This window comes from Sapajus apella, unplaced genomic scaffold (assembly GCF_009761245.1).
Source record: "Sapajus apella isolate SASKATOON/1434 unplaced genomic scaffold, GSC_monkey_1.0 scaffold82, whole genome shotgun sequence".
NCBI lineage: Eukaryota > Metazoa > Chordata > Mammalia > Primates > Cebidae > Sapajus > Sapajus apella.
Window position 1 is genome coordinate 785,739 of NW_022437022.1, and position 21,383 is coordinate 807,121.

The 21,383-nt window shown below is 43.1% G+C and overlaps 1 protein-coding gene across 8 annotated transcripts; it reads left to right on the forward strand.

Moving 5' to 3' along the window:
- The first annotated feature begins 1,992 nt into the window (after positions 1 to 1,992).
- MPC1 (mitochondrial pyruvate carrier 1) lies at positions 1,993 to 20,202 on the forward strand. Of its 8 annotated transcripts, none has more exons than XM_032253227.1 (6): positions 2,964 to 3,155; positions 15,026 to 15,029; positions 16,244 to 16,517; positions 18,342 to 18,438; positions 19,074 to 19,206; positions 19,673 to 20,202. In XM_032253227.1, exons 3-6 carry the CDS (start codon positions 16,419 to 16,421, stop codon positions 19,695 to 19,697), a joined length of 354 nt encoding a protein of 117 aa, XP_032109118.1. In that variant the 5' UTR covers positions 2,964 to 3,155; positions 15,026 to 15,029; positions 16,244 to 16,418; the 3' UTR covers positions 19,698 to 20,202. The 8 variants fall into 8 exon arrangements, 6 of the variants coding, with proteins under 6 accessions (XP_032109119.1, XP_032109120.1, XP_032109118.1 ...); XM_032253231.1 differs by having other exon boundaries at positions 16,244 to 16,462; XM_032253228.1 differs by lacking the exon at positions 16,244 to 16,517 and having other exon boundaries at positions 2,952 to 3,155.
- The last annotated feature ends 1,181 nt before the right edge of the window (positions 20,203 to 21,383 follow it).

Here is a 21,383-nt window from a genome sequence, read left to right on the forward strand (position 1 = left end):
TTGGTTTCTAGAACTATTGAAAGAAATTTAATTAATTTGCTGGTGTTCGTTGGTTGAGATGAAGAGTTTTGCAAAGGTTTATTCTACTTTAACTCCAACCAACTCAAGAATTTCTTAAAGGGAAAGGTGGCCAGGCACAGTGGCTCACACCTGTAATCCCAGCACTTTGGAAGGCTGAGGCAGGCAGATCACAAGGTCAGGAGTTCAAGACCAGCCTGGCCAATATGGTGAAACCTGTCTCTACTAAAAATACAAAAATTAGCTGGGCATGGAGGTGTGTGCCTGTAGTCCCAGCTACTCGGGAGGCTGAGGCAGGAGAATCCCTTAAACCTGGGAAGCAGAGGTTGCAGTGAGTGGAGATTGTGCCACTACACTCCAGCCTGGGAGAAAGAGCAAGACTTTGTCTCAATAAAGAAATAAATAAAGGGAAAGGTTACCAAATACTCAAGAATCAAAACACACAGCAGTGATTCATTTTCTCAGCATGTCACAAAGCAGATGGAAGAGCTGACCCTGAAGTCTAAAAGCTTCATGTAAAAGTTTCTTTGTGACCCAGGTAGACAGGAATATTTATTGGCAATTAAACATTCTGGAATATAAGTCAATAATAATGATTTTATAGTTGTTTCTAACATGAATATATAGGCAGTAAATTGCATTACAATAAACAGCATTATGCAGATTAGCTGAAACAATTACACCCTGCTGGGCACAGTGGCTCCTGCTAGTAATCCCAGCACTTTGGGAGGCCGAGGCAGGTGGATCACCTGAGGTCGGGAGTTCAAGACCAGCCTGGCCAACGTGGTGAAAGCCCGTTTCTACTAAAAATACAAAATCAGCACAGCATAGGGGTGCATGCCTGTAATCCCAGCTACTCAGGAGGCTGAGGCAGGAGAATCACTTGAACCTGGGAGATGGTATTATGCTGAGCCAAGATCGCGCCATTGCCCTCCAACGTGGGTGATAACAGCAAAAGAAAAAAACCAATTACACCCCAAAATCGAAGATACGTTTTTTGATCTATGCAGTAACTTTTTAATTCAATGCTATTACAACTCAGTTGAAACAAGCAGGTGAACTGAGTTAACGTGAAGTGATGTAGGCTTGAAATGAATGTTTTTGTTCAAAGTGAATCAGTTCTTACAAAGATGAACCCATCTGTCAAGGTGAATATAAATGTTAAACGCATTTCTTCTTCTTTAACACCACTTATTGTGAATAGATAGCATATGATGATTATACAAATTTCAAAAAGAACAAAGGAAGATACAGTGAAAAGTCAGTGTCACTCTTCGGCATTCTTAAAGGCCGCCACTACTAACATTTCTCCAGTATCTTTGCAAATGTGAATGTATGCATTTTCTTTGTCCCTATGCACAATGAGTAGCGTACTTCATACGCTGTTCTGAATCTGGAATTTTTCTTGAAAATAAAAAAGATATTTCATATCAGCACATACAGAATTCCTTTTCCCCTAACAGCTGTTTACTAATCCACTGAATGGGTGCACCATCATTGATTTAACTCTCTCCCTATGGATATGTAAACTCTATTTTTTTTTTTCCTTTTTGCAAGAAGTGGAATTCAATTGTTTTGGTTTTTTTTTTGGGATATGCAAACTCTAATGTTTCCATACTAAAAACAATGCTGTACCCATGAAATTGCACAAACTGGTTTGTCTATCCTAGGAACTCTCTAGATGGGCTTGCTGGGTCAAAGGGGATGTCCGTTATTAACACTAATACACTGCGGGTCACCAACGTTGAGAATTCCTGTTCACCAGAGGCATTTTAGTTTTTATTTTAGAGACAGATCTTGCTCTGTTGCCCAGGCTGGAGTGCAACGGCACGATGTCGGTTTACTACAACCTCCCCCTCCTGGATTTAACGATTCTCGAGCCTCAGCCTCCCGAGTAGCTGGGATTACAGGCGCCTGCCACCGTGCCTGGCTACCTTGGCCAGGCTGGTCTCAAACTCCTGACCTCAAGTGATCCACCCTCCTCGGCCTCCCAAAGTGCTGGGATTACAGGCGTCAGCCATCGCACCTGGCCACCAGAATCATTTTAATTGACTGATCATGTCAGAAACGAAACAACCTGGAAAAATGAGCAAAAGCCTTCAATGTGTTCCTCTCTCTGCCTTGGTGATCCGGAGGTCGTGCTGCGGATTATATACTCCCAGGCGAGAGCAGCGTGCTAATGGTTCCTTCTCTTTTCGATATGCACCCGCGGTGGACTTACAGAAGCTTTATTTTCAACACCTAAGCAGTCACGCTTCCTCCAGCCTAAGGCTTTGTGCTATTTTTGAATGCTTTCCTCTTCCGACACTGCGGCTCCCTCCTGAGCCCGTAGCTGCAGCGCGGTGGGTGATGGGCGCGGGCGCTGGGTGCCGCTCGCCACGCTGGATGGACCAGTCCGGGGAAAGTGCTCGGGGGAAGCCAAGGGCCCCGCCTGCAATCTCTGGCCCGGGGCTCTGCGCACTCCAAGGGCCAGGAAACCGCAGGCGGGCCCAGCTCCCCGGCTGGGTCTGCCCACGTGGGCGCGGGAAGCGCGGGGTATGCGGGCCGCCTGGCCAAGCTGCACTTGCCCGGAACCGGCGCAGACACAGGCCCTTAGCGCCGCGGGAACTCGGCCAGGCCCACGGCGCGCTGCGCCGCAGGGGCACCCCCGCAGGGCGCCCCCCGACCGCGCGACGCTCCGCAGGGGCGCCACAGCCCTGCGGGTCACAGAGATGCTACCCCCACGCCCAGGAGGGCCGAGAGCTGCGGGGGCCTCGCAAACGCCAGCAGTCCCCGCCTGGCCCCAGCCATTTTACGGCAGTGGGCCCCGCCCCCGCGCGCCACCGGGGGCGGGAAGGAGGTGTGCGGCACAAGCCAGCCAATCCGCGCCACCATCTCCAGCCCTGCACCCTGTCATTGGCCGAGAACCGGACGGCGCGATGCGGCCGTAAGGCGTGCCCGAGTGTCGTGAGGCGGGCCCACGGCTAGGGCGCCCTCGGCCGGCGCCGCGGCTTTGGTCGGAGTGTCAGGCTCCGGGAAGCGGCAGCAGCGGCACGGAGGACTTGGGGTCTGGTGTCCGGAACAACCATGGCTGGCGCGCTGGTGCGGAAAGCGGCCGACTATGTCCGAAGCAAGGATTTCCGGGACTACCTCATGAGGTGACGAGCACCGCAGGCCGGACCCTGCAATCCGGGGGCGCCCGGGAGGCTGTGACCGGTGCAGTCCGCGACAAGGGCGGCCGCGAGGACGCGGTGGCTCCAGGCAGCGGGTGGGCCCGGGCCCGGGAGAGAGGCCGCGCTTGTCAGGGGGCCCCTACCCAGATCCCTCCCAGATCCCCACGTCCCGAAGCGGACGGCGTAGAGAGCCGGTGACAGTGGGCGCCCCTCCCGGCCAGGGTGACAGTGGGCGCCCCTCGGGGCGGGGCTGACAGTGGGTGTCCTCCCCCGACATGGTGACAGTGGGCGCCCCTCAGGGCGGGGGTGACAGTGGTTGTCCTCTCCCGGCAGGGTGACAGTGGGCACCCCTCAAGAAAGGAGTGACAGTGGGTGCCCTTCAGGCAGGGGGTGACAGTGGGTGCCCTTCAGGCAGGGGGTGACAGTGGGCGTCCCTCCTGGCCAGGGTGACAATGGAGATGCCTTTCCTGGCAGGGATAACAGTGGGCGCCCTTCCCGGCCAGAGTGGCAGTGGGGACGGCCCTCCCGGCAAGGGTGAGAGTGGGCGCCCCTCAGGGCTGGGGTGACAGTGGCTCGTTCCTCTCCCATGTTTGGGGTGGGGACCTCCCTCCAGGCCAGGTGACAGTGGCTCCCTCCTCCGGGCGGGGGTGGTTTCCTGGCCGGTTCGTACCAGATCCCCGGAGTGGGTCGCGGGTCACCTGCTGGCGTCCAGGTGTGCGAGAGGCTTTGCCCTGGGCTTGGGGTTGGGAGAAGCCAGCGGAGGCGCTGCTGAGAGCGCGGCGCGGCGCTGTTGGAGCGGAGCTTTGGGAGCGCCCAGCGCTTCTGGGACAGCGGAAATAAAACGCGCTGGCCTTGAATTCACCTTTCGGTTTTCTCATTTTAAGGACTTTAAGCTTGGGAAGAAGTACAATTTAAGATGTTTTTATATACGAAATTCCGTCAACCAAAATAGCGATGTGTCTCCAAGGACGTGCTTTTTCTTAGTGTTCTATTTCTATTAACTCCCCCTTTCCAGTTAGAAACAAAGAGCATTCGCGGTTGAAAGGCCTGAAAACACTTTCTTTTGTGTGTGTGTGTGCACCTTTTGTTTTGTTTTCTTTCTGAAAATACACTTTCTATAATTTATTTGCACCTCTAATCTTGAGGCGCTTGCTTTTATTTCAAAATATCGAATATAACTTTGAAGCAGTTTTAGGTTATTTAGAAGTATAATTTTAGTTAGTTTTTCAGTGTGTGATTTTAAAACCTAGGTAAGTGTACAGCTGTGGTTTTTTCCAGTAATTAATAGTGTGGTCAAGAGGTAAAGAGATGAAAGCTGACAAGGAGCAAATCCTGTTACAGCCATCCAAAAGGTATGGTATGAAGGCAGCTTGGTTTTAGCAATAAAAAAGTTTTAAATCCTGAATTTTATTGCAAATACTTTTTACTTCTACGTTTATAGAGCAGTAGGTTAAGAAAAATAATTCAGTCTGCCGTAGGGTAAACTTGTAAGCAGAAGATTCACTTATGACTTTCAAAAAAAGACATTTCTATGCTTAAATAGAACTATGATTATTTAAGATGGATATTTAGCACTGTGAGCACAGCAATTTATCAGATTAATGGTAGGAAAAATGTGAGCAAAGTAGCAGTTTGAGGATATGTTCTTAATCCTTGCAGTTAACTTTCTTTACAGCTTTGAATATTACTTTAGCTTTTTACTAATGTCTTGTATAAATGCCTTCCTAATAGGTACAACTAAAGATAACATTGTATGGTAAAATTAAAAATACAGTTATGACACCTAGCTATATAAAAATTATGCTGATGATTACGTAACAGTTTTTTCTTTTTCTTCTTTTTTTTTGGAACGGAGTTTTGCTCTTGTTGCTCAGGCTGGAGTGCAGTGGCGCAGTCTCGGCTCACTGCAACCTCTGCCTTCTGGGTTCAAATGATTTTCCTGCCTCAGCCTCCCGAGTAGCTGGGATTACAGGCATGCACCACCGTGTTGGGTACCAGCCCCAACCCCAAACGTGGGTGCCCTTAGTCCGGGCCATGTCGAGGGACTGAGAAAAGGAAATAAACACAGACACAAGAGTAGAATTTACAGCATAGGTCTAGGGGAAAACACTGGAAATCGAGTTGGCCCCAAGTTCTGGGCTCAAGCACCTTTATTATGTGCATAATCTCATTGAGAGTGTGGAGGGGATGTGAAGGGGATGGTAAAAAGGGGGGCCGAGAGTACTTGAGATACTCTTAAGACATGCTAAACTGTGCTCTACGCATTTAACAGCACTTGAGGTCCTTCTAAGACATGCTAAACTAGTACTCTGAGTTTATCACTGATTGATTGTTATCAGGGTGCGACAGCATCAGAAGTATAGCAGAGGAGGAGCTAGGGGTCTCACCACACCCAATGCATCAAGGGGCTTTTGTCTCCTGAGCTTGGAGGACATAGAGCAATTAAAATCACTCCATATTTTGAGAACCTAGGCAGAGCCTGAGGCGTTCCCTGATCTCTGCCCTGCAAGGCTTTTCTCCCTGCCAGCTCTCATCCGCAAAGACCCTCCCAGATCTTGTGAGCAGAGGTTGCCTCCCTTCTCAGATCTTTGCACAAGCCCTCATTAGGAGACTCTCATGCAGTCTCCATGTTGAGAAGGCATTCGTGGGACGAGAGCAGTATTCCCTGCTCTGCAGCAATCCCGAGGTGTTCCCCAGTGTTACTGCCCTCTCGATGGTCTTTACCTTAGGCCTCCTGTTGCCGCTTGATTTCTAATTAACTGCACCAATAATACAGTTTAGTTCAGTATATAAACTTCAGTGTACTCTGAGGCAAGCCAGCTTATAATTATTTAGATCGAATTAACATAGGTCTCCCTTTGGCCATCTTGACACACACCACCACGCCTAGCTAATTTTGTATTTTTAGTATACACGGGATATTTCCATGTTGGTCAAGCTGGTCTTGAACTCCCGACCTCAGGTGGTCCACCACCTCAGCCTCCCAAAGTGCTGGGATTATAGGCTTGCGCCACCAAGCTCAGCCCTAACAGTTTTATTACATAGGAAGAATTTGTTAAATATATTTTCAAGAAAGAATTTTGCTTTTCTAAGTGTATATTTTCCTCTACTAGATGAGTTTCCAAGAGTTAGGCTTTTCAATAGGATACTTCAATATATCATCTAAACTTTTTTTCTAAAATTAATTTTATGTAGCTTTAATTTTTTATACTTTCTCCAGTATTTAATTCAATCACACTTTGACTAAATAAGGAAAAGAAGAGAACTGCAGTACCCAGAAAGTGTTGCCTGGTAGAGCACCCGACTAAGATTCAGAAGAATGACTCACAGTCCAGGCTCCCGAGCAAGTTGATCCCAGCCAACTTTAGATGCCCATAAAAGAGGTTTAATGATAATACCCTTTTTGGGTTATCAAGAAAAATTAAATTGATAAGGGATGTAAAAATACTTTGAAACTCCAAATCACTCTACATTTTATTATATCCTTTTGTTTTTGCAAGTGAAAGCATTTTTTAAGGTTTACAGTTACTTAGAAAGTTGTGTTTGAGAAGTGAGCACGTGATGTGAAACATCAGCTGGCCTGTTTCCCTTGCCATTTCTGGCAGCAGTGGGATTCCATGCTAGGTCTGCCAAACAGTGATTGAGGGCCAGCCTGAGGTCAGGTATCAAAACTCTGACCAAAAGCTTTTTATTTTAGTGTTTCCTCTCCTAGAAAGAGAAACCTTTCTTCCTAGAACATATCAGAGGAAAGTACTTCTATTTGTTCTTCCAGGCTTTTTGCTTACAGCCCAGCTTTTCTTTAGCAAAAGATAATAAAATAGAAAACAACATTATGACTCTTCTTCGAATCAGAAACAAGGTTCTATACATTCCTCCCTTTACTTCATCTATTTCCTGTTGAACATAGTTTGCATCTTCTGCATTCTTTTTGTAGCCTACTGAAGGGATCTAGAGGTTTTCTCAACCAAAGCTGTTCTAGAATTTTAAAAATTAATGACGTAATTGAGTTTTTCAGCAAAAATTTAAAATTGTATTTCACACAGGTTATACGTTTATTTCAATCATGTTTTCTGAATACAGTTGAAAATTCTTACTCAAATGAATTTCCAAGTGTATGAATTTATTTAGAAACAGGGTATCACTCTGTCAACCAGGCAGAAATGCAACGGCATGATCAGAGCTTACTGTAACCTCTAACTCCTGGGCTTGAGTGATGCTGCTACCTCAGCCTCCCAGGTGGCTAGAGCTACAGGTGTGCACAATCATACCTGGCTAGTTTTTTTTTTTTTTTTTTAGAAATGGGATATTGCTATGTTGCTCAGACTGTTCTTGAACTCCCAGCCTCGAGAAGTCCTCCATCTTGGCCTCCCAAAGCTCTGGGATTATAGGCATGGACCACTAGGGCCAGCCCGTCCAACTGTATTTTAAATGTTGATATTTTTCCACCAAAAGAGGTTATGAAACAGGCTCTCACTTAGGAGACCTAATAACCAAAGGCAATGTCTGGACTTTGATTGTATCTGGTATGAAAAAACAGCTGTAAAAGGCATTACTGTGATAACAACACTTAAATAGGATCTCAGTATTAAATAATATTAAATAATTATTGGCAATTATTAGTTGTGATGATAGTATTGTTAAACCTAGGTGATGAGTTTGAATGATGGGCTTGAAGCCCAGCTCTGTTGCTTTCCAGCTTTGTGAGCTTGGGCAAACTGTTTAGCTTTTGTGCTTTGGTAGCTGTTTAAGGACACAGTATAGCGATTGACAAAAGTAAGTGTTCAGTTTATTTTTTATTATAACTAATATTGCATGTTTAATCCTTAAGATTTCTGGTACTTTCTTCTGTCTCTTCTTACTTACCTTGATTAGGATCTTGAATCAAGAACTTCCTGGGTCTCTATTCCAATTCCTTTTTCTTAAACTATTCCCTCACCTCCCTTGACAGAATAAATAAACAGCTCTTCTTTGCCTTTCCTCTTCTCCCATCCTCCTTCTTGGATTTCTGGTTAATAATAAATCTGAATGAGCCAAAAAGTTTTTGAGGTAGGACATATATTTTAATGATTAACTCAATCAAGGTCTGTGCAGCTTTATTCTAGAGACTTATTCCTCTTATTCTCAACTGTGTATATATTACAGTAAAGGTGAATGGATACACATACACATGTTATATGTGTGCAGAGGTTTTCTTAAGAAGAACCTAGATTATATACTGTTTTAAAATCAGTTAATCATATAGCATGCTTGCGAATCTGAATTTAGTGGGATGTTTGCACTGAATATTCTCGTGAATGAGGTATTCTAAGTTAATTTTAACTGCCGAGTCTCCAGGAAAGCTTTCAGAATTTATACTTATTTCCCAGGTGAGAAGATGCAGTAGCATAAAAGGGAATCTTTCCCAAACTTGTGGAATATTAGAGTTAGAGCAGGCCTTAGGGCCTTAGAAATCAGATAGTCCGGTGCCGTGGCTCATGCCTGTAATCCCAGCATCTTGGGAGGCTGAGGTGGGCGGATCACCTGAGGTGGAGAGTTTGAGACCAGCCTGACCAACATGGAGAAACCATGTCTCTACTAAAAATATAAAGTTAGCTGGGCATGGTGGCGCATGCATGTAAACCCAGCTACTTGGGAGGCTGAGGCAGGAGAATCGCTTGAACCCCGGAGGTGGAGGTTGTGGTGAACCTAGATTGTGCCATTGCACTCCAGCCTGGGCAACAAGAGCAAAACTTCATCTAAAAAAATAAAAAAAGAAAGAAATCAGATAGTCTAGTGCTTCACTTGCCACAAGAAAAGGCTGATATCTGGACCAAACAGATAACTTCAGAACCTCTGGATACCAAACTTGTGAAGTTAAAACAGAAATGTCAACTTGGGATTTAAAGGAAAATAGTAATGCATATACACGGTTTTGAAAAGAAGATTTTAGATATTTTTGTGCTCCATGTTTTCCTGCATATGTCTCCCTTTTCTCTGCCAAACTGCTTTTCACACCCTGTCCTTGCACTCTTTGAGCACTTCCCTGCCATATCCTTGTCTTTCAGAAATTTAATGAAGCTATAAATGTTGAAGCAGGACTGGCCATAACAGTCTCTTAATATCTGGACAATCTAGTTCACAAAGGTCTTTACTGTCATTTGCTTACTTTTGCCTCACTAAATACAGCTGAATATCATGAATTCTAGTTGTTAAAACCCTCCCCCATTTTAATTTGAACTAGAAAACTAGACAAAATTTGCTGAGAATAAATGAAATCCAGGTGTGCATTTTCAGCAAACTGTGGAATTACGATCTAGAATATCTCAAAATTTTACCCCGATTTACTCTGAATAATGTTAGAAATATACTATGCTAGACTGTCAGTTGGATCCTTTTAGTACTACATAAGTAAGTTATAAATTACCTAAATTGCTCTCAGTACTTTCAGAAAAAGCTAACATTACTGTAATTTTAGAAAAATTAGACACTGACCTAAAAGCAGCTCTTCTGCTCCTTCTGGTTCAGCCTGCCTGCCTCCACTTCTGCCTCCACCATGTCCATCAGGGTCACCCAGCAGTCCTACAAGGTGCCAACTTCTGGCTCCTGGGCCTTCAGCAGCTGCTCCTACATGAGCAGACCCAGTCACCACATCAGCCCCTCGAGCATCTCCCGAGTGGGCAGCAGCAGCTTCCAGGGTGGCCTGGGCACTGGCATGGGTCTGGGTGGAGGCTATGGCAGGGCCAGTGGTATGAGAGGCATCACAGCCATCACAGTTGACCAGAACCTGCTGAGCCACCTTAAGCCGGAAGCGTACAGCATCTAGGCTACATGCACCCAGAATAAAGAGCAGATTGAGACCTTCAACAACAAGTTTTCCACCTTCATCAACAAGGTACAGTTCCTGGAGCAGCAGAACAAGATGCTAGGGACCAAGTGGAGCCTCCTATAGCAGCAGAAGATAGCTTAGAGCAAGATGGACTACATGTTTGAGAGTGACTTCAACAACCTTCCGCTGCAGCTGGACACTCTGGACCAGGAGAAGCTGAAGCTGGAGGCAGAGCTTGGCAACACACCTGGGCTGGTAGAGGACTTCAAGAATAAGTACAAGGATGAGATCAATCAGAGTACAGAGATGGAGAATGAATTTGTCCTCATCATGAAGGATGTGGACGAAGCTCACCTGAAGAAGGTAGAGCTGATGAGATCACCTTCCTCATGCAGCTTTGTGAAGAGATCTGGGAGCTGGAGTCTCAGATCTCAGACATATCTATGGTGCTGTCCATGGACAACAGCTGCCCCCTGGACATGGTCAGCATGATTGTTGAGGTCAAGGCCCAGTATGAGGAGATTGTCAACCATAGCCAGGCCAAGACTGACAGCATGTACCAGATCAAGTATGAGAAGCTACAGGTACTAGCCTGAAAGCACGGAGGTGACCTGCATTGTACAAAGACTGAGATCTCCAAGATGATCCGGAACATCGGCTGGCTCCACGCTGAGATTGAGGGCCTCAAAGTCCAGCCCCCTGTGAGGGCTTCCCTGGAGGCCACCATCAAAGATGCCAAGGAGCACTGGGAGCTGGCTCTTAAGGATGTCAATGCCAAGCTGAGCTGTCTGAGCTGGGGGCTGCCCTGCAGTGGACCAAGAAGGACATGGTGCAGCAGCTGCACGAGCACCAGGAGCCAGTGAACATCAAGCTGGCTCTGGATATTGAGACTGCCACCTGTAGGAAGCTGCTGGAGGGCGAGGAGAGCTGACTGGAGTCTGGGATGCAGAACATGAGCATCCGTATAAAGACCACCAGTGGCTATGCAGGTGGGCTGAGCTTGGCCTACAGGGACTTCACAAGCCCTGGCCCCAGCTATGGCCTAGGCTCCAGCTCCTTCAGCTGCACCAGCTCCTCTGGGGCCATGGCTGTGAAGATGATCAAGACCCGTGATGGGAAGCTGGTGTCCAAGTCCTCCGATGTCCTGCCCAAGTCCCCTCCCAGCCTACCCACCCTGGGGCTTCCCCAGAGCCTGTGGGGGAGGCCCTGTGCAGAGGAGCACAGGGAACAGGAGACCTACGTGGATTAGTCCATTTTCACACTGCTGATAAAGACATAGCCAAGACTGCAAAGAGAAAGAGGTTTAAAGGACTTACAGTTCCACACAGCTGGGGAGTCTTCACAATCATGGTAGAAGGCAAGGAGGAGCAAGTCACTTCTTACATGGATGGCAGCAGGCAAAGAGTGCTTATACAGGGAAACTCCCCCTTTTAAAGCCATCAGATCTCCTGAGACTTATTCAGTATCATGAGAACAACAGGGAGAAAGACCTGCTCCCATAATTCAATCACCTCCCACCAGGTCTCTCCCACAACCTGTGTGAATTCAAGATGAGATTTGGGTGGGGACACAGCCAAACCGTATCACCACCTGAGGCTCAGCTCTAGCCCTTAGCCCACCTGTGGGGAGGGTTTACTGCCTGGGGTACCCCCCTTGCCCATGTCTCCAGCTATAAAACAATTCTATTGCTTTTTTCCAAAATAAAACCTCAACTAGCTCTGCCAACTGTATATATATATGTAATATCTGTGTGTTATAGATATTACATACATATGTAAGACCGAGACTGGCAGTGCCTAGAAGACATTCCAAAAATAAAATGAGCTTAGAAGAAGCTTAGAGCCAAGGAATCACTATTTCAAATTAAGGGGAAAACAATGATAAAGTTTATTCTGTGATAGTCATCCTCCTTTATCACCGCACTTCATCAAACTTCTGATGGAAGTAATAATGGAAGCACTTGGCTAGAGTGGCCGTGTTGTGTTTCCCAGTGCAGACTTGGAACAGTGACAGTAGATAACTCTTACCTCTCTACAAGAAATAGAAATAAGCAAATACTGTTTATGCCAGTAGTGTCTCTCAATCTTGGAACCCTTTCTTCCTTTTTTCTATTTCTTGTTTTCCTGTCTGTAACTAATGTACTCTCTTTCAAACTGCATATCTGAAAATACTTACTATTAAAGTACACACCATATGTAGAAAGATTAATTACAAGTCTCAGATTCTGATTGTACATGCATATGGCATTTAAAAAACACACACTAAAATTAAAAATTATGCCAGGAAAGGAGGGAAAATGTAATCATACAAAACACTCATTTAAAACCATAAAAGGCAGAAAAATAATAGAAGGAAAACAAATAGACGACAGTAACAAATATGGTAAATATTAATCCAACTATATCATTAATCACTTGAAATGTCAGTAGACTAAAAGTACCAATTAAAAGGCATTGTACGCATTGATCAAAAAATAAGACAATATACACTGTCTACAAGAAACTCACTTTAAGTGTAAATACACATGTAGATTAAATATGTAGAGATAGGTGTACCATGTTAACATTAATCAAGAAAAGGCAGGGGTAGCTATAGATAGAGCATACTTCAGAGCAAGGAAAGTTACCAGGGATAAAGAGAGACGTTACATATGATAAGGGATCAACTCTCCAAAAAAACATATATGGTTGATTTTAGGTGTCAGCTTTACTAGGTTAACAGATACCCAGATAGATGGTAAACAATTATTTCTGGGCATGTCTATGCAGATGTTTTCTGGAAGAGATTAGCATTTGAATGCGTAGTCTGAGTAAAGAAGATGTGCCCTCACGCGTGTAAGTGGGCATCATCCAATCTGTTGCGGGCCCCAGTAGAACAGAAAGGTAGAGAAAAGACAATTTACTCTCTCTTCTGGAGCTCGGACATCCATTTTCTTCTCCCCTTCCATTTTCTTCTTCAGAACTCTAGGTTCTTGGGCTTTTGGACTCTAGAATTTACACCAGTGGCCCTTCAGGTTCTCAGGGCCTTTAGCCTTGGACTGAGTTACACCATCGGCTCCCCTAGTTCTCAGGCCTTTGGACTCAGACTGAATTATAGCACTGGCTTCACTGATTCTCCAGCTTATGAGACTTATTACTTCTATAACTGCATAAGCCAATTTCCACTAAAAATCATATATATATGCACACATGTATGTGTATATGTATCTATATCCATACATCTTCTATTGGTTCTGTCTCTCTGGAGTGCTCTACTACAGGTAACAATCTTTAATGTGTATGCACCATTAGAGCACTTAAACATATGAGGCAAAAACTGACAGAATTGCAAGAAAAAATAGAAGAATCCACTAATATAATTGGAGATTTCACCCCTCCATCATAAATAGACCCAGCAGGCAGAAAATCAGTATAGACATAATTTAACTCAACAAAACAATGAATCAAATGGATATGATGAACATCAGTAGACTGCTACATCCAACGGCAGTAGAACACACATTCTTCTCAAGCTCAGATGGAACACTCACCAAGATAAATTATATTCTGGACCAGTTTAAAAGACTAGAAATCATATGTCTACTTTGGAATTAAACTAGAAGTCAGTAACAGAAAGATTGCTGGAAAATCCCTAGTACTTGGAGATTAAACAGCATTTCTAAGTAACTCTGGGTCAAAGAAGAAATCTCAAGATAAATTTTTTAATATTTTGAACTAAATAAAATGCAAATACAACTTATCAAAATTTGTAGGATGCAATTAAAGAAGGTTATTTTTCTATTCACCTATCAAAGGACATCTTGTTTGCTTCCAAGTTTTGCCAGTTATGAATAAACCTCTATGAACATTCACATACAGGTTTCTGTGTGGACCTAAGTGTTCAACTCCTATGGGTCAATACCAAAGGAATGTGTAAGAAACTGCAAAACTGTTTTTCCAAAGTGGCTGTATGACTCTGTCACCCGGGCTGGAGTGCAGTGGCATGATTTCAGCTCACTGCAACCTCTCCCTCCCAGGTTCAAGCAATTCTCCTGCCTCAGCTTCCTGAGTAGCTGGGATCATAGGTGCGTTCCACTGGGTCCCGCTAATTTTGTATTTTTAGTAGAGATGGGGGTTTCACCATGTTGGCCAAGCTAATCTTGAACTCCTGACCACAGGTGATCTACCCCAGCAGGCCTCCCAAAGTGCTGGGATTACAGGTATAAGTCACTGTGCCCGGCCAATTTTATTATTTTATTTCAATAACTCAGTAGCTCAACTTTGAGATTTTGCCCTAAGAGAAGAGCTCATGTATATCCTGGCAAGAGAAATTGTGATTTCAGAAATAAAAGTAACTCACTATAAATTTTTGGTGTTTTTTTAAGTTTAACCTTCTGGAAAAAAAGTTTTTAGTATTCATTCATTCATTCATTCAACAATGAATTCTGTGGTTTCTTTTTATATTTCTACTTTTTTTTTTTTTTTCAGATAGGGTCTTGCTCTGTTGCCAGGCTAGAGTGCAGTGGTGTGATCACACCTCACTACAGACTTGAACTCCTGGGAGGCACACACCACCCATGCCCAGCTAACTTTTTTAATATATTTGTGTATAGATGGGGTCTCACCATGTTGCCCAGACTGATAGCGAACTGCTGGCCCCAAGCGATCCTCCTGCCTTAGCCTCCCAAAGTGCTGGGATTACAGGCATGAGCCAGCATGCCTGGCCTTCTTTTTACTTTTCTTAATGTGGCTTCTAGAAATTTTGAATTAAATAACGTGGCTTGTATTTGTGCTTTGCATTATATTTCTATTGGACAATTCTCTAAGGATTGCACTTATTTTCCATAATTTAAGATATAATTTCATTAAGTCAAAGTTCTTATTAGAAATATTATTACTTGATCTTTTAAAAATAAATAAATGATGCACACTGTTAACATAGTCCTGTTACTGAAATTTGAATACAGGTGTGAGTTTGTAGTAACCTACTAAGACCAAAATCATTTGATTTTTTTTTTTTTTTTTCTTCCATGTCTCTCCTGTCTGAACTTCGGTGACTCTTCACAAAATAGTACGGTAAGAAAATTATTTCCAGCCATTTCAGGCTTTTGCAGACTTTCTGCATTAACAGAGTTATGGACAACAGACTTAGTGTCCTTTGCTTGTGACAGCCTCCCTAGCTGCCATTGCTGGTAAGTTGTAAAGGGTGACCACTGCACCCTAGCCTGTCCTAGGAAGCCCCACATGAGCTCTGTGAGAGCCATGCTGCTGGGGCTGCTCCCTACTCCTGTTTTTAGAAACAAGCATATAATTACTTCATTGATAAGTCGCTGTGGAGCTGGCAACCAATGAAAGGGAAAGAGACAAATAAAGGAGGAAAAGAAGAGTGGGATGATTTTTTTTTCTGGTAGGGTGGAGTTCATTTCCATGGCTTGATTTTCACACAGGAGATGGTGTTGCATAATTTTGTTTGAACTTTCTTTTCAGCACTATTAAGAATTATAATGAAGTAAAATTTTTCCATTTAATCCATGCTAATTTATCTTTTTGAATATTACTAATGAGGTTCCTTATTTTTCTCAAAATTGACTGCTGAAGGCCAGATGCAGTGGCTCACGCCTGTAATCCTAGCACTTTTGGAGGTCAAGGCGGGTAGAACACGAGGTCAGGAGTTCCAAGACCAGCCTGGCCAAGATAGTGAAACCCCATCTCTACTAAAAATACAAAAATTAGCTGGGCGTGGTGGCACGTGCCTGTAGTCCCAGCTACTCATGAGGCTGAGTCAGGGGAATCGCTTGAACCTGGGAGGCGAAGATCGCAGTGAGCCGAGATCGAGCCACTGCACTCCAACGTGGGGGACAGCAAGACTCTGTCTCAAAAAAAAAAAAAAAAAAAAATTGACTGCTGAATATCTGACAGAGCATAAATCAAATGTATTCTAAAAAAAAGGGAAGAGAGAAATAGAATCTTGTACTAGATAGAAAAGATGCATTATAATCTTTCCAAGGTTAGGTAGTGTTGAAATGATTTTTACCTTTTGTGTTCTTTTTAAGAAATATATTTTCAGTGTAGTTCAACACTTACAGTCACAAGTATATGTATAGTTCTTAACTTGGAGAATTCTGTTTCATATTACCTAACACCAGACTTAACTTTTAATACCATCACTTAGGAATCTCCCAGGGCTACTTTAGGTTTAGATTTATTCCATTATCTAGATCTTAGAACAAAAGTTCGGGATGCGGGTTAAAAAAAAAAAAGATTTATTTCATTGTCCCTTTCTACTTTAGCCCCACCTATGAAAGAAGACACATAAGACACCTGGTGGTAGAGAAACTGGTTTATATGCCCCTCTTAGAATAACTCTTCAGGCTCTGTTACAGCCCTGGGTTCATGCATGATAAAGTAGACAGCAAGACCACCATACAGTGCAGAGGAGTGGAAAGAGAATAAACAGAAAAGGAGATGAAAATAGACCAAGTGGAGAAAGGCCTGGTCAAAAAAGGAAGATCACTATGGAACAATAGAGAGTTGAAAACCGAAGTGACACCCAATAAAGGACAGGTAGGAAAAAAGCAGGTAAGGGAGAGATAGATACTCTCCCTTACACAAGTGTGGGGAATAAGGAAAAAAGAAAACTGGCTATACCTTACCTAAATATAAGAAGCTAAAGGTCATTATTAATAGAATTCTCTGTAGCAGTGCCACTTCTCTTCTCCAACTTGTAATTTTTTTTTTGAGATGGAGTCTCGCTCTGCTCTGTTGCCCAGGCTGGAGCGCAGTGGCGCAATCTCGGCTCACTGCCACTTCCCAGGTTCAAGCAACTCTCTGCCTCAGTATCCCGAGTAGCTGGGATTACAGGCACCCTGCCATCATGCCCAGCTAATTTTTGGATTTTTAGTAGAGACAGAGTTTCACCATGTAGGCCAGGCTGGTCTTGAACTCCTGACCTCATGATCGACCTGCCTCAGCCTCCCAAAATGCTGGAATTGCAGGTATGATACACTGCGCCCAGCCCAACTTGCCACTTTTAAAGAAATATTTCCAGTAAAGCTGTGCTGTTCAATTTAAGAGCCATTAGCCACCTTGTCTAAATGTAAAAAATTAAATGAAATTTGCAGCAGTATCTTAGATAATATCCAGTCTGAATACAAGAAGACTAATTAGCCAGCCTACAATCTCAAGATTCTTTAAACCAACTGTGTCTAATTTACAAAGTTTACAACTCACATGTTAAACCCTGAAATAGTTATCATGATGGCCATATGGGAACTTTGACTTTTTATAGTTATTTAAATGACCTTGTGGCTTACATGTAAGCATGTTAAGTAAACATTTTAAAATATACTATCATGCCAAATCTAATTCCATTTTATTTTTCTTGTATTTCCCTTGGTTTACCACTTTTTAGGGAATTTTTGGATTTTAACCCCTCGTCAATAATAGAAGGAAAGTCTAGAAATGTATTTAGCAGTCTGAATTTAACCTAAACATTATGATAGGCAGAAGTCAAGCAAAGACTGTTTTTACTCTTGTTTGGATAACTAAAAGGGGTGTTTCGCCAACAATATGTAGTTTCTGTCAGATTTTAAAATATTATTTGCAAATTCTAAACTAATGAAACAATTTTTAATTTAATGAACAAAAAAGCCACAAGCCTTATTTTATTTCAGCCTCTAACATTAAATTGATGTGGCTGCTGTCGAACACAGACAACTTCACTCTGGTATCCTCGGATGAGTGTAGTTGTGGAATAAAAAACGATTGGGTCATTTCTTTAATATTAATTTAAGTTTTTGCTATTATGTCGAAAGTACTTTCCAATCTTCATTTCTTAGTGTCTCGGGTCCTGGGTGTAGATTTCTAAGTTCTTTGATCTTAGGATTGCTCATATGAGCTGAAAAACAGTTTGTTCTCTGGTTAAGTTCCTTTCTTCAGAAAAAGTATCCAATTTAGGGTCTGCATTTTAAGAACTATTGACAAATAATGAAAAATTGGGAAAAGAAGTTGGAGAATAGTTCTAACATGGTTTGAATTATAGCAAGGATTAACTGTGTAAGAAGATAGTCTTATTTTTATTTTTAAATTCTCTGAATGAGACGATCAGTGATGACTTGGTTGTAGTGTGAAAACAAGTAGGGACCTTGGGAAGCTGCCAAAGGCTTTCTAGCTCTGGGTTCACCTGTGAACCGCTGATTCCTACAGGAACACTGGACATTCCAATGCCTAAATGTTAACCATCAATTAACCCAGTAAACCTGCAAGATGGAAATGAAGATTTGTTTTAATGTGTTTCACTGGATTCTTTAAAGTAAGGGAAATTTCAGCTGTTTATAGTTCTGTCTTAAATTTTTCCTCTCTTCCTTCTTTTCCTCTCATTTTTTGTAGCACTTCTGGGGCCCAGTAGCCAACTGGGGTCTTCCCATTGCTGCCATCAATGACATGAAAAAGTCTCCAGAGATTATCAGTGGACGCATGACATTTGGTAAGGATGCAGATTTGGATAATTGGGAGGGCATTAAATACAGTAGATCTCCTGCTTGCATTTCAAGATTATAACACCACATGTTACAGTCACTATTAGAAAGTCACATATGGAATGTGGTGGCGTGCAAGAGTGTTTAGAAATATTTATCTAGGAAGTAGTAACATCTTATTTGCCTTTCATATTTAGCATACCCAGTTGAAGAATGTGTCATCTTAATCATTCTAATAGCCAGCCTAATGATATATCATTAAACTTACTTGATATAAACTTACTTCCTGATATTTGAACATAAAGCTATTGTGGAGGGAATAAATAGTAAGCCTTTCAGATAATGAATGGATTATAAGCAACTCTGAGAGACAAAAAAAGGTGGCTGGAACAAATTTCAGCCTACTCTTGCTCTGAAATATGTTCCTTAAATGTTTAAATCATGATCACAAAAATGCGTAGCAGTACAGTAAAAATTTTTATGAGCTTCCATTTAAATAATAACAACTTATGTTACCTGTCAGAGGCTTTAGCAGAAGGGGTTCTTTTTTGATCAAGGCAATGGAACTGTTCATCTCTGTGGTCCTATCAACCCTCTCAGTTTTCTAAGTTATTGATTCTCTTTGCTTTGATATTTTTGGCAGCCCTCTGTTGCTATTCTTTGACATTCATGAGATTTGCCTACAAGGTACAGCCTCGGAACTGGCTTCTGTTTGCATGCCACGCAACAAATGAAGTAGCCCAGCTCATCCAGGGAGGGCGGCTTATCAAACATGAGTAAGCAGATTTCAACTGAGTTATTTTCTTTTGAGGAACTGGGGAGAATCAAACTAACATCTTGTCTGAGGGGGTACTGGAGGACTGGAGTGTGTACAGATGTGCTTTAGCAGTTGGGGAAGCCACTTACTAAAACATGAAAGTTAACATGAAGTAGGATACAGGCCGAGCATCCCAAATCTGAAAATCTGAAATGTTTAGAATGCTAACATGACACTGCTCACTGGAGCATTTTGGACTTTGGATTTTCAGATTAGGGATGCTCAACTGGTATAATGCAGTTATTCCAAAATCTGAAACATGCCTGGGCCTAAGCATTTCGGGTAAGGGATACCCAACCTATATTACTGCTTTTGTAAGTTGAAATAAATGTTATGCAAAGGTGTCTTTCTAAAGCCATCCAAAGCCCTTGAGACTAGCATTGAAATTTTGTTTCTCATTAATTTTTCTTTTTGTTTTTTTCCAGGATGAGTAAAAAGGCATCTGCATAACAACGGAAAATGAAGAGCAAACTCTTGAAGGGACAGCATTGCCAGCTGCTGCTGAGTCACAGATTTCATTATAAATAGCCTCACTAAGGAAAATATGCTGAATGCTATTTTTACTAGCCATTCTATTTTTATAGAAATAGCTGAGAGTCTCTTAACCAACTCTCTGCTGCCTTACAAGTACTAAATATTTTACTTCTTTCCATAAAGAGTAGCTCAAAATATGCAATTTAATAATTTCTGATGATGGTTTTATCTGCAGTAACATGTATATTATCTATTAGAATTTACTTAATGAAAAACTGAAGAGAACAAAATTTGTAACTACTAGTACTTAAGTACTCCTACTTCTTGACATTGTCTTTAATGACCACAAGACAACCAACAGCTGGCCACATACCTAAAATCTCTTTCCCACTGTTTAAAAATGTTATCTGTGTATTTCCATGCAGTGTGTATATTGAGATGCTGTAACTTAAGGCAATAAAAGATTTAAATATTTGTTAAATGAGCATGATTAAATATCTTGCTGCGTTCCCTAGGAAACTGAAGAACAATGTATCTGAAAAGACAATTATAGGTGAAAATGGAACTCCTTGAAAACTATGAAGATGGCTGGAGGAAATGCAGAGCTGGAAGGCCAGTGTTTTCTGGAAAGCATCGACAGTCCAACTATGCCGAACCTATTCTTACGGGCAAGTGTTACTAACAGAAACGCCCCTCAGTCACTGAGACTCAGGCCAGTCATGTGAGTGTTCTGGGCTTCTCTTTCCCCATCTGTAAAATGTTGCAGAGGCGATTTCTGTGGTGATCTAAGAATTGTGCTGCTTTCCACAGAAAGCTGTTGAGATTGCAGTCCCACAGGAATGGGCTGATCATGGGGCCCAGCGCGGCACTGGTGCTCAGTTGAAGGAACCAACTTCCAAGGGAGGGATGAAGCTGTTAACTAGGAGCTGCTCCAGAGGTCTGACCGAATGACTGAAAGCATCCTAAGAGCACAGTCCTGACTTATTTCACATTATGCAGTTAAGTTAGCTTTTTAAAAAAATGCAGCCGAGTGTGTTGGCTCACACCTCTAATCGCAGCACTTTGTGAGGCCAAGGCAGGCAGATCACTTGAAGTCAGGAGTTCGAGACCAGCCTGGCCAACATGCTGAAGCCCCATCTCTACTAAAAGTGCAAAAATTAGCCAGGTGTGGTGGCAGGTGCCTGTAATCCCAGGTCCTTGGGAGGCTTAGGCAGGAGAAGGGCTTGAACCCAAGAGGTGGAGGTTGCAGTGAGCCGAGATTGCACCATTGCGCTCCAGCCTGGGGGACAAGAGGAAGACTTGTCTAAAAAAAAAAGTCCAACTTGAATCTGAATAGTTTCCTTCTCTGTATTGTAGCCGATGAGAGCAGCAGAGCAGCCCACGCTGAGCAGAGGGGGGGTCCGTGAGGCACAGTCTCCCTCAGGAGTCTATATTCTGTCACTTTTGGGGGTTTTTTGTGACAGGGTTTAACTCTGTGGCCCAGGTTGGAGTGCAGTGGCGCAATCACAGCTCACTACAACCTCCACCTTCTGGGTTCAGGTGATTCTCCTGCCTCAGCCTCCCAAGTGGCTGGGATTACAGGTGTGCGCCACCACATCCGGCTAATTTTTTTATTTCTTTTTTTTAGACGGAGCCTTGCTCTTGCCAGGCTGGAGGGCAGTG

What these genes read in the sequence shown, in the direction of transcription:
- MPC1 (XM_032253227.1), top strand. Translation starts at nt 16,419, where the DNA reads ATGAAAATAGACCAAGTGGAGAAAGGCCTGGTCAAAAAAGGAAGATCA. An exon ending in CAGTGGACGCATGACATTTG is followed by an intron (nt 18,439 to 19,073) that starts GTAAGGATGCAG and finishes TATTTTTGGCAG; the next exon opens with CCCTCTGTTGCTATTCTTTG. An exon ending in GGGCGGCTTATCAAACATGA is followed by an intron (nt 19,207 to 19,672) that starts GTAAGCAGATTT and finishes GTTTTTTTCCAG; the next exon opens with GATGAGTAAAAAGGCATCTG.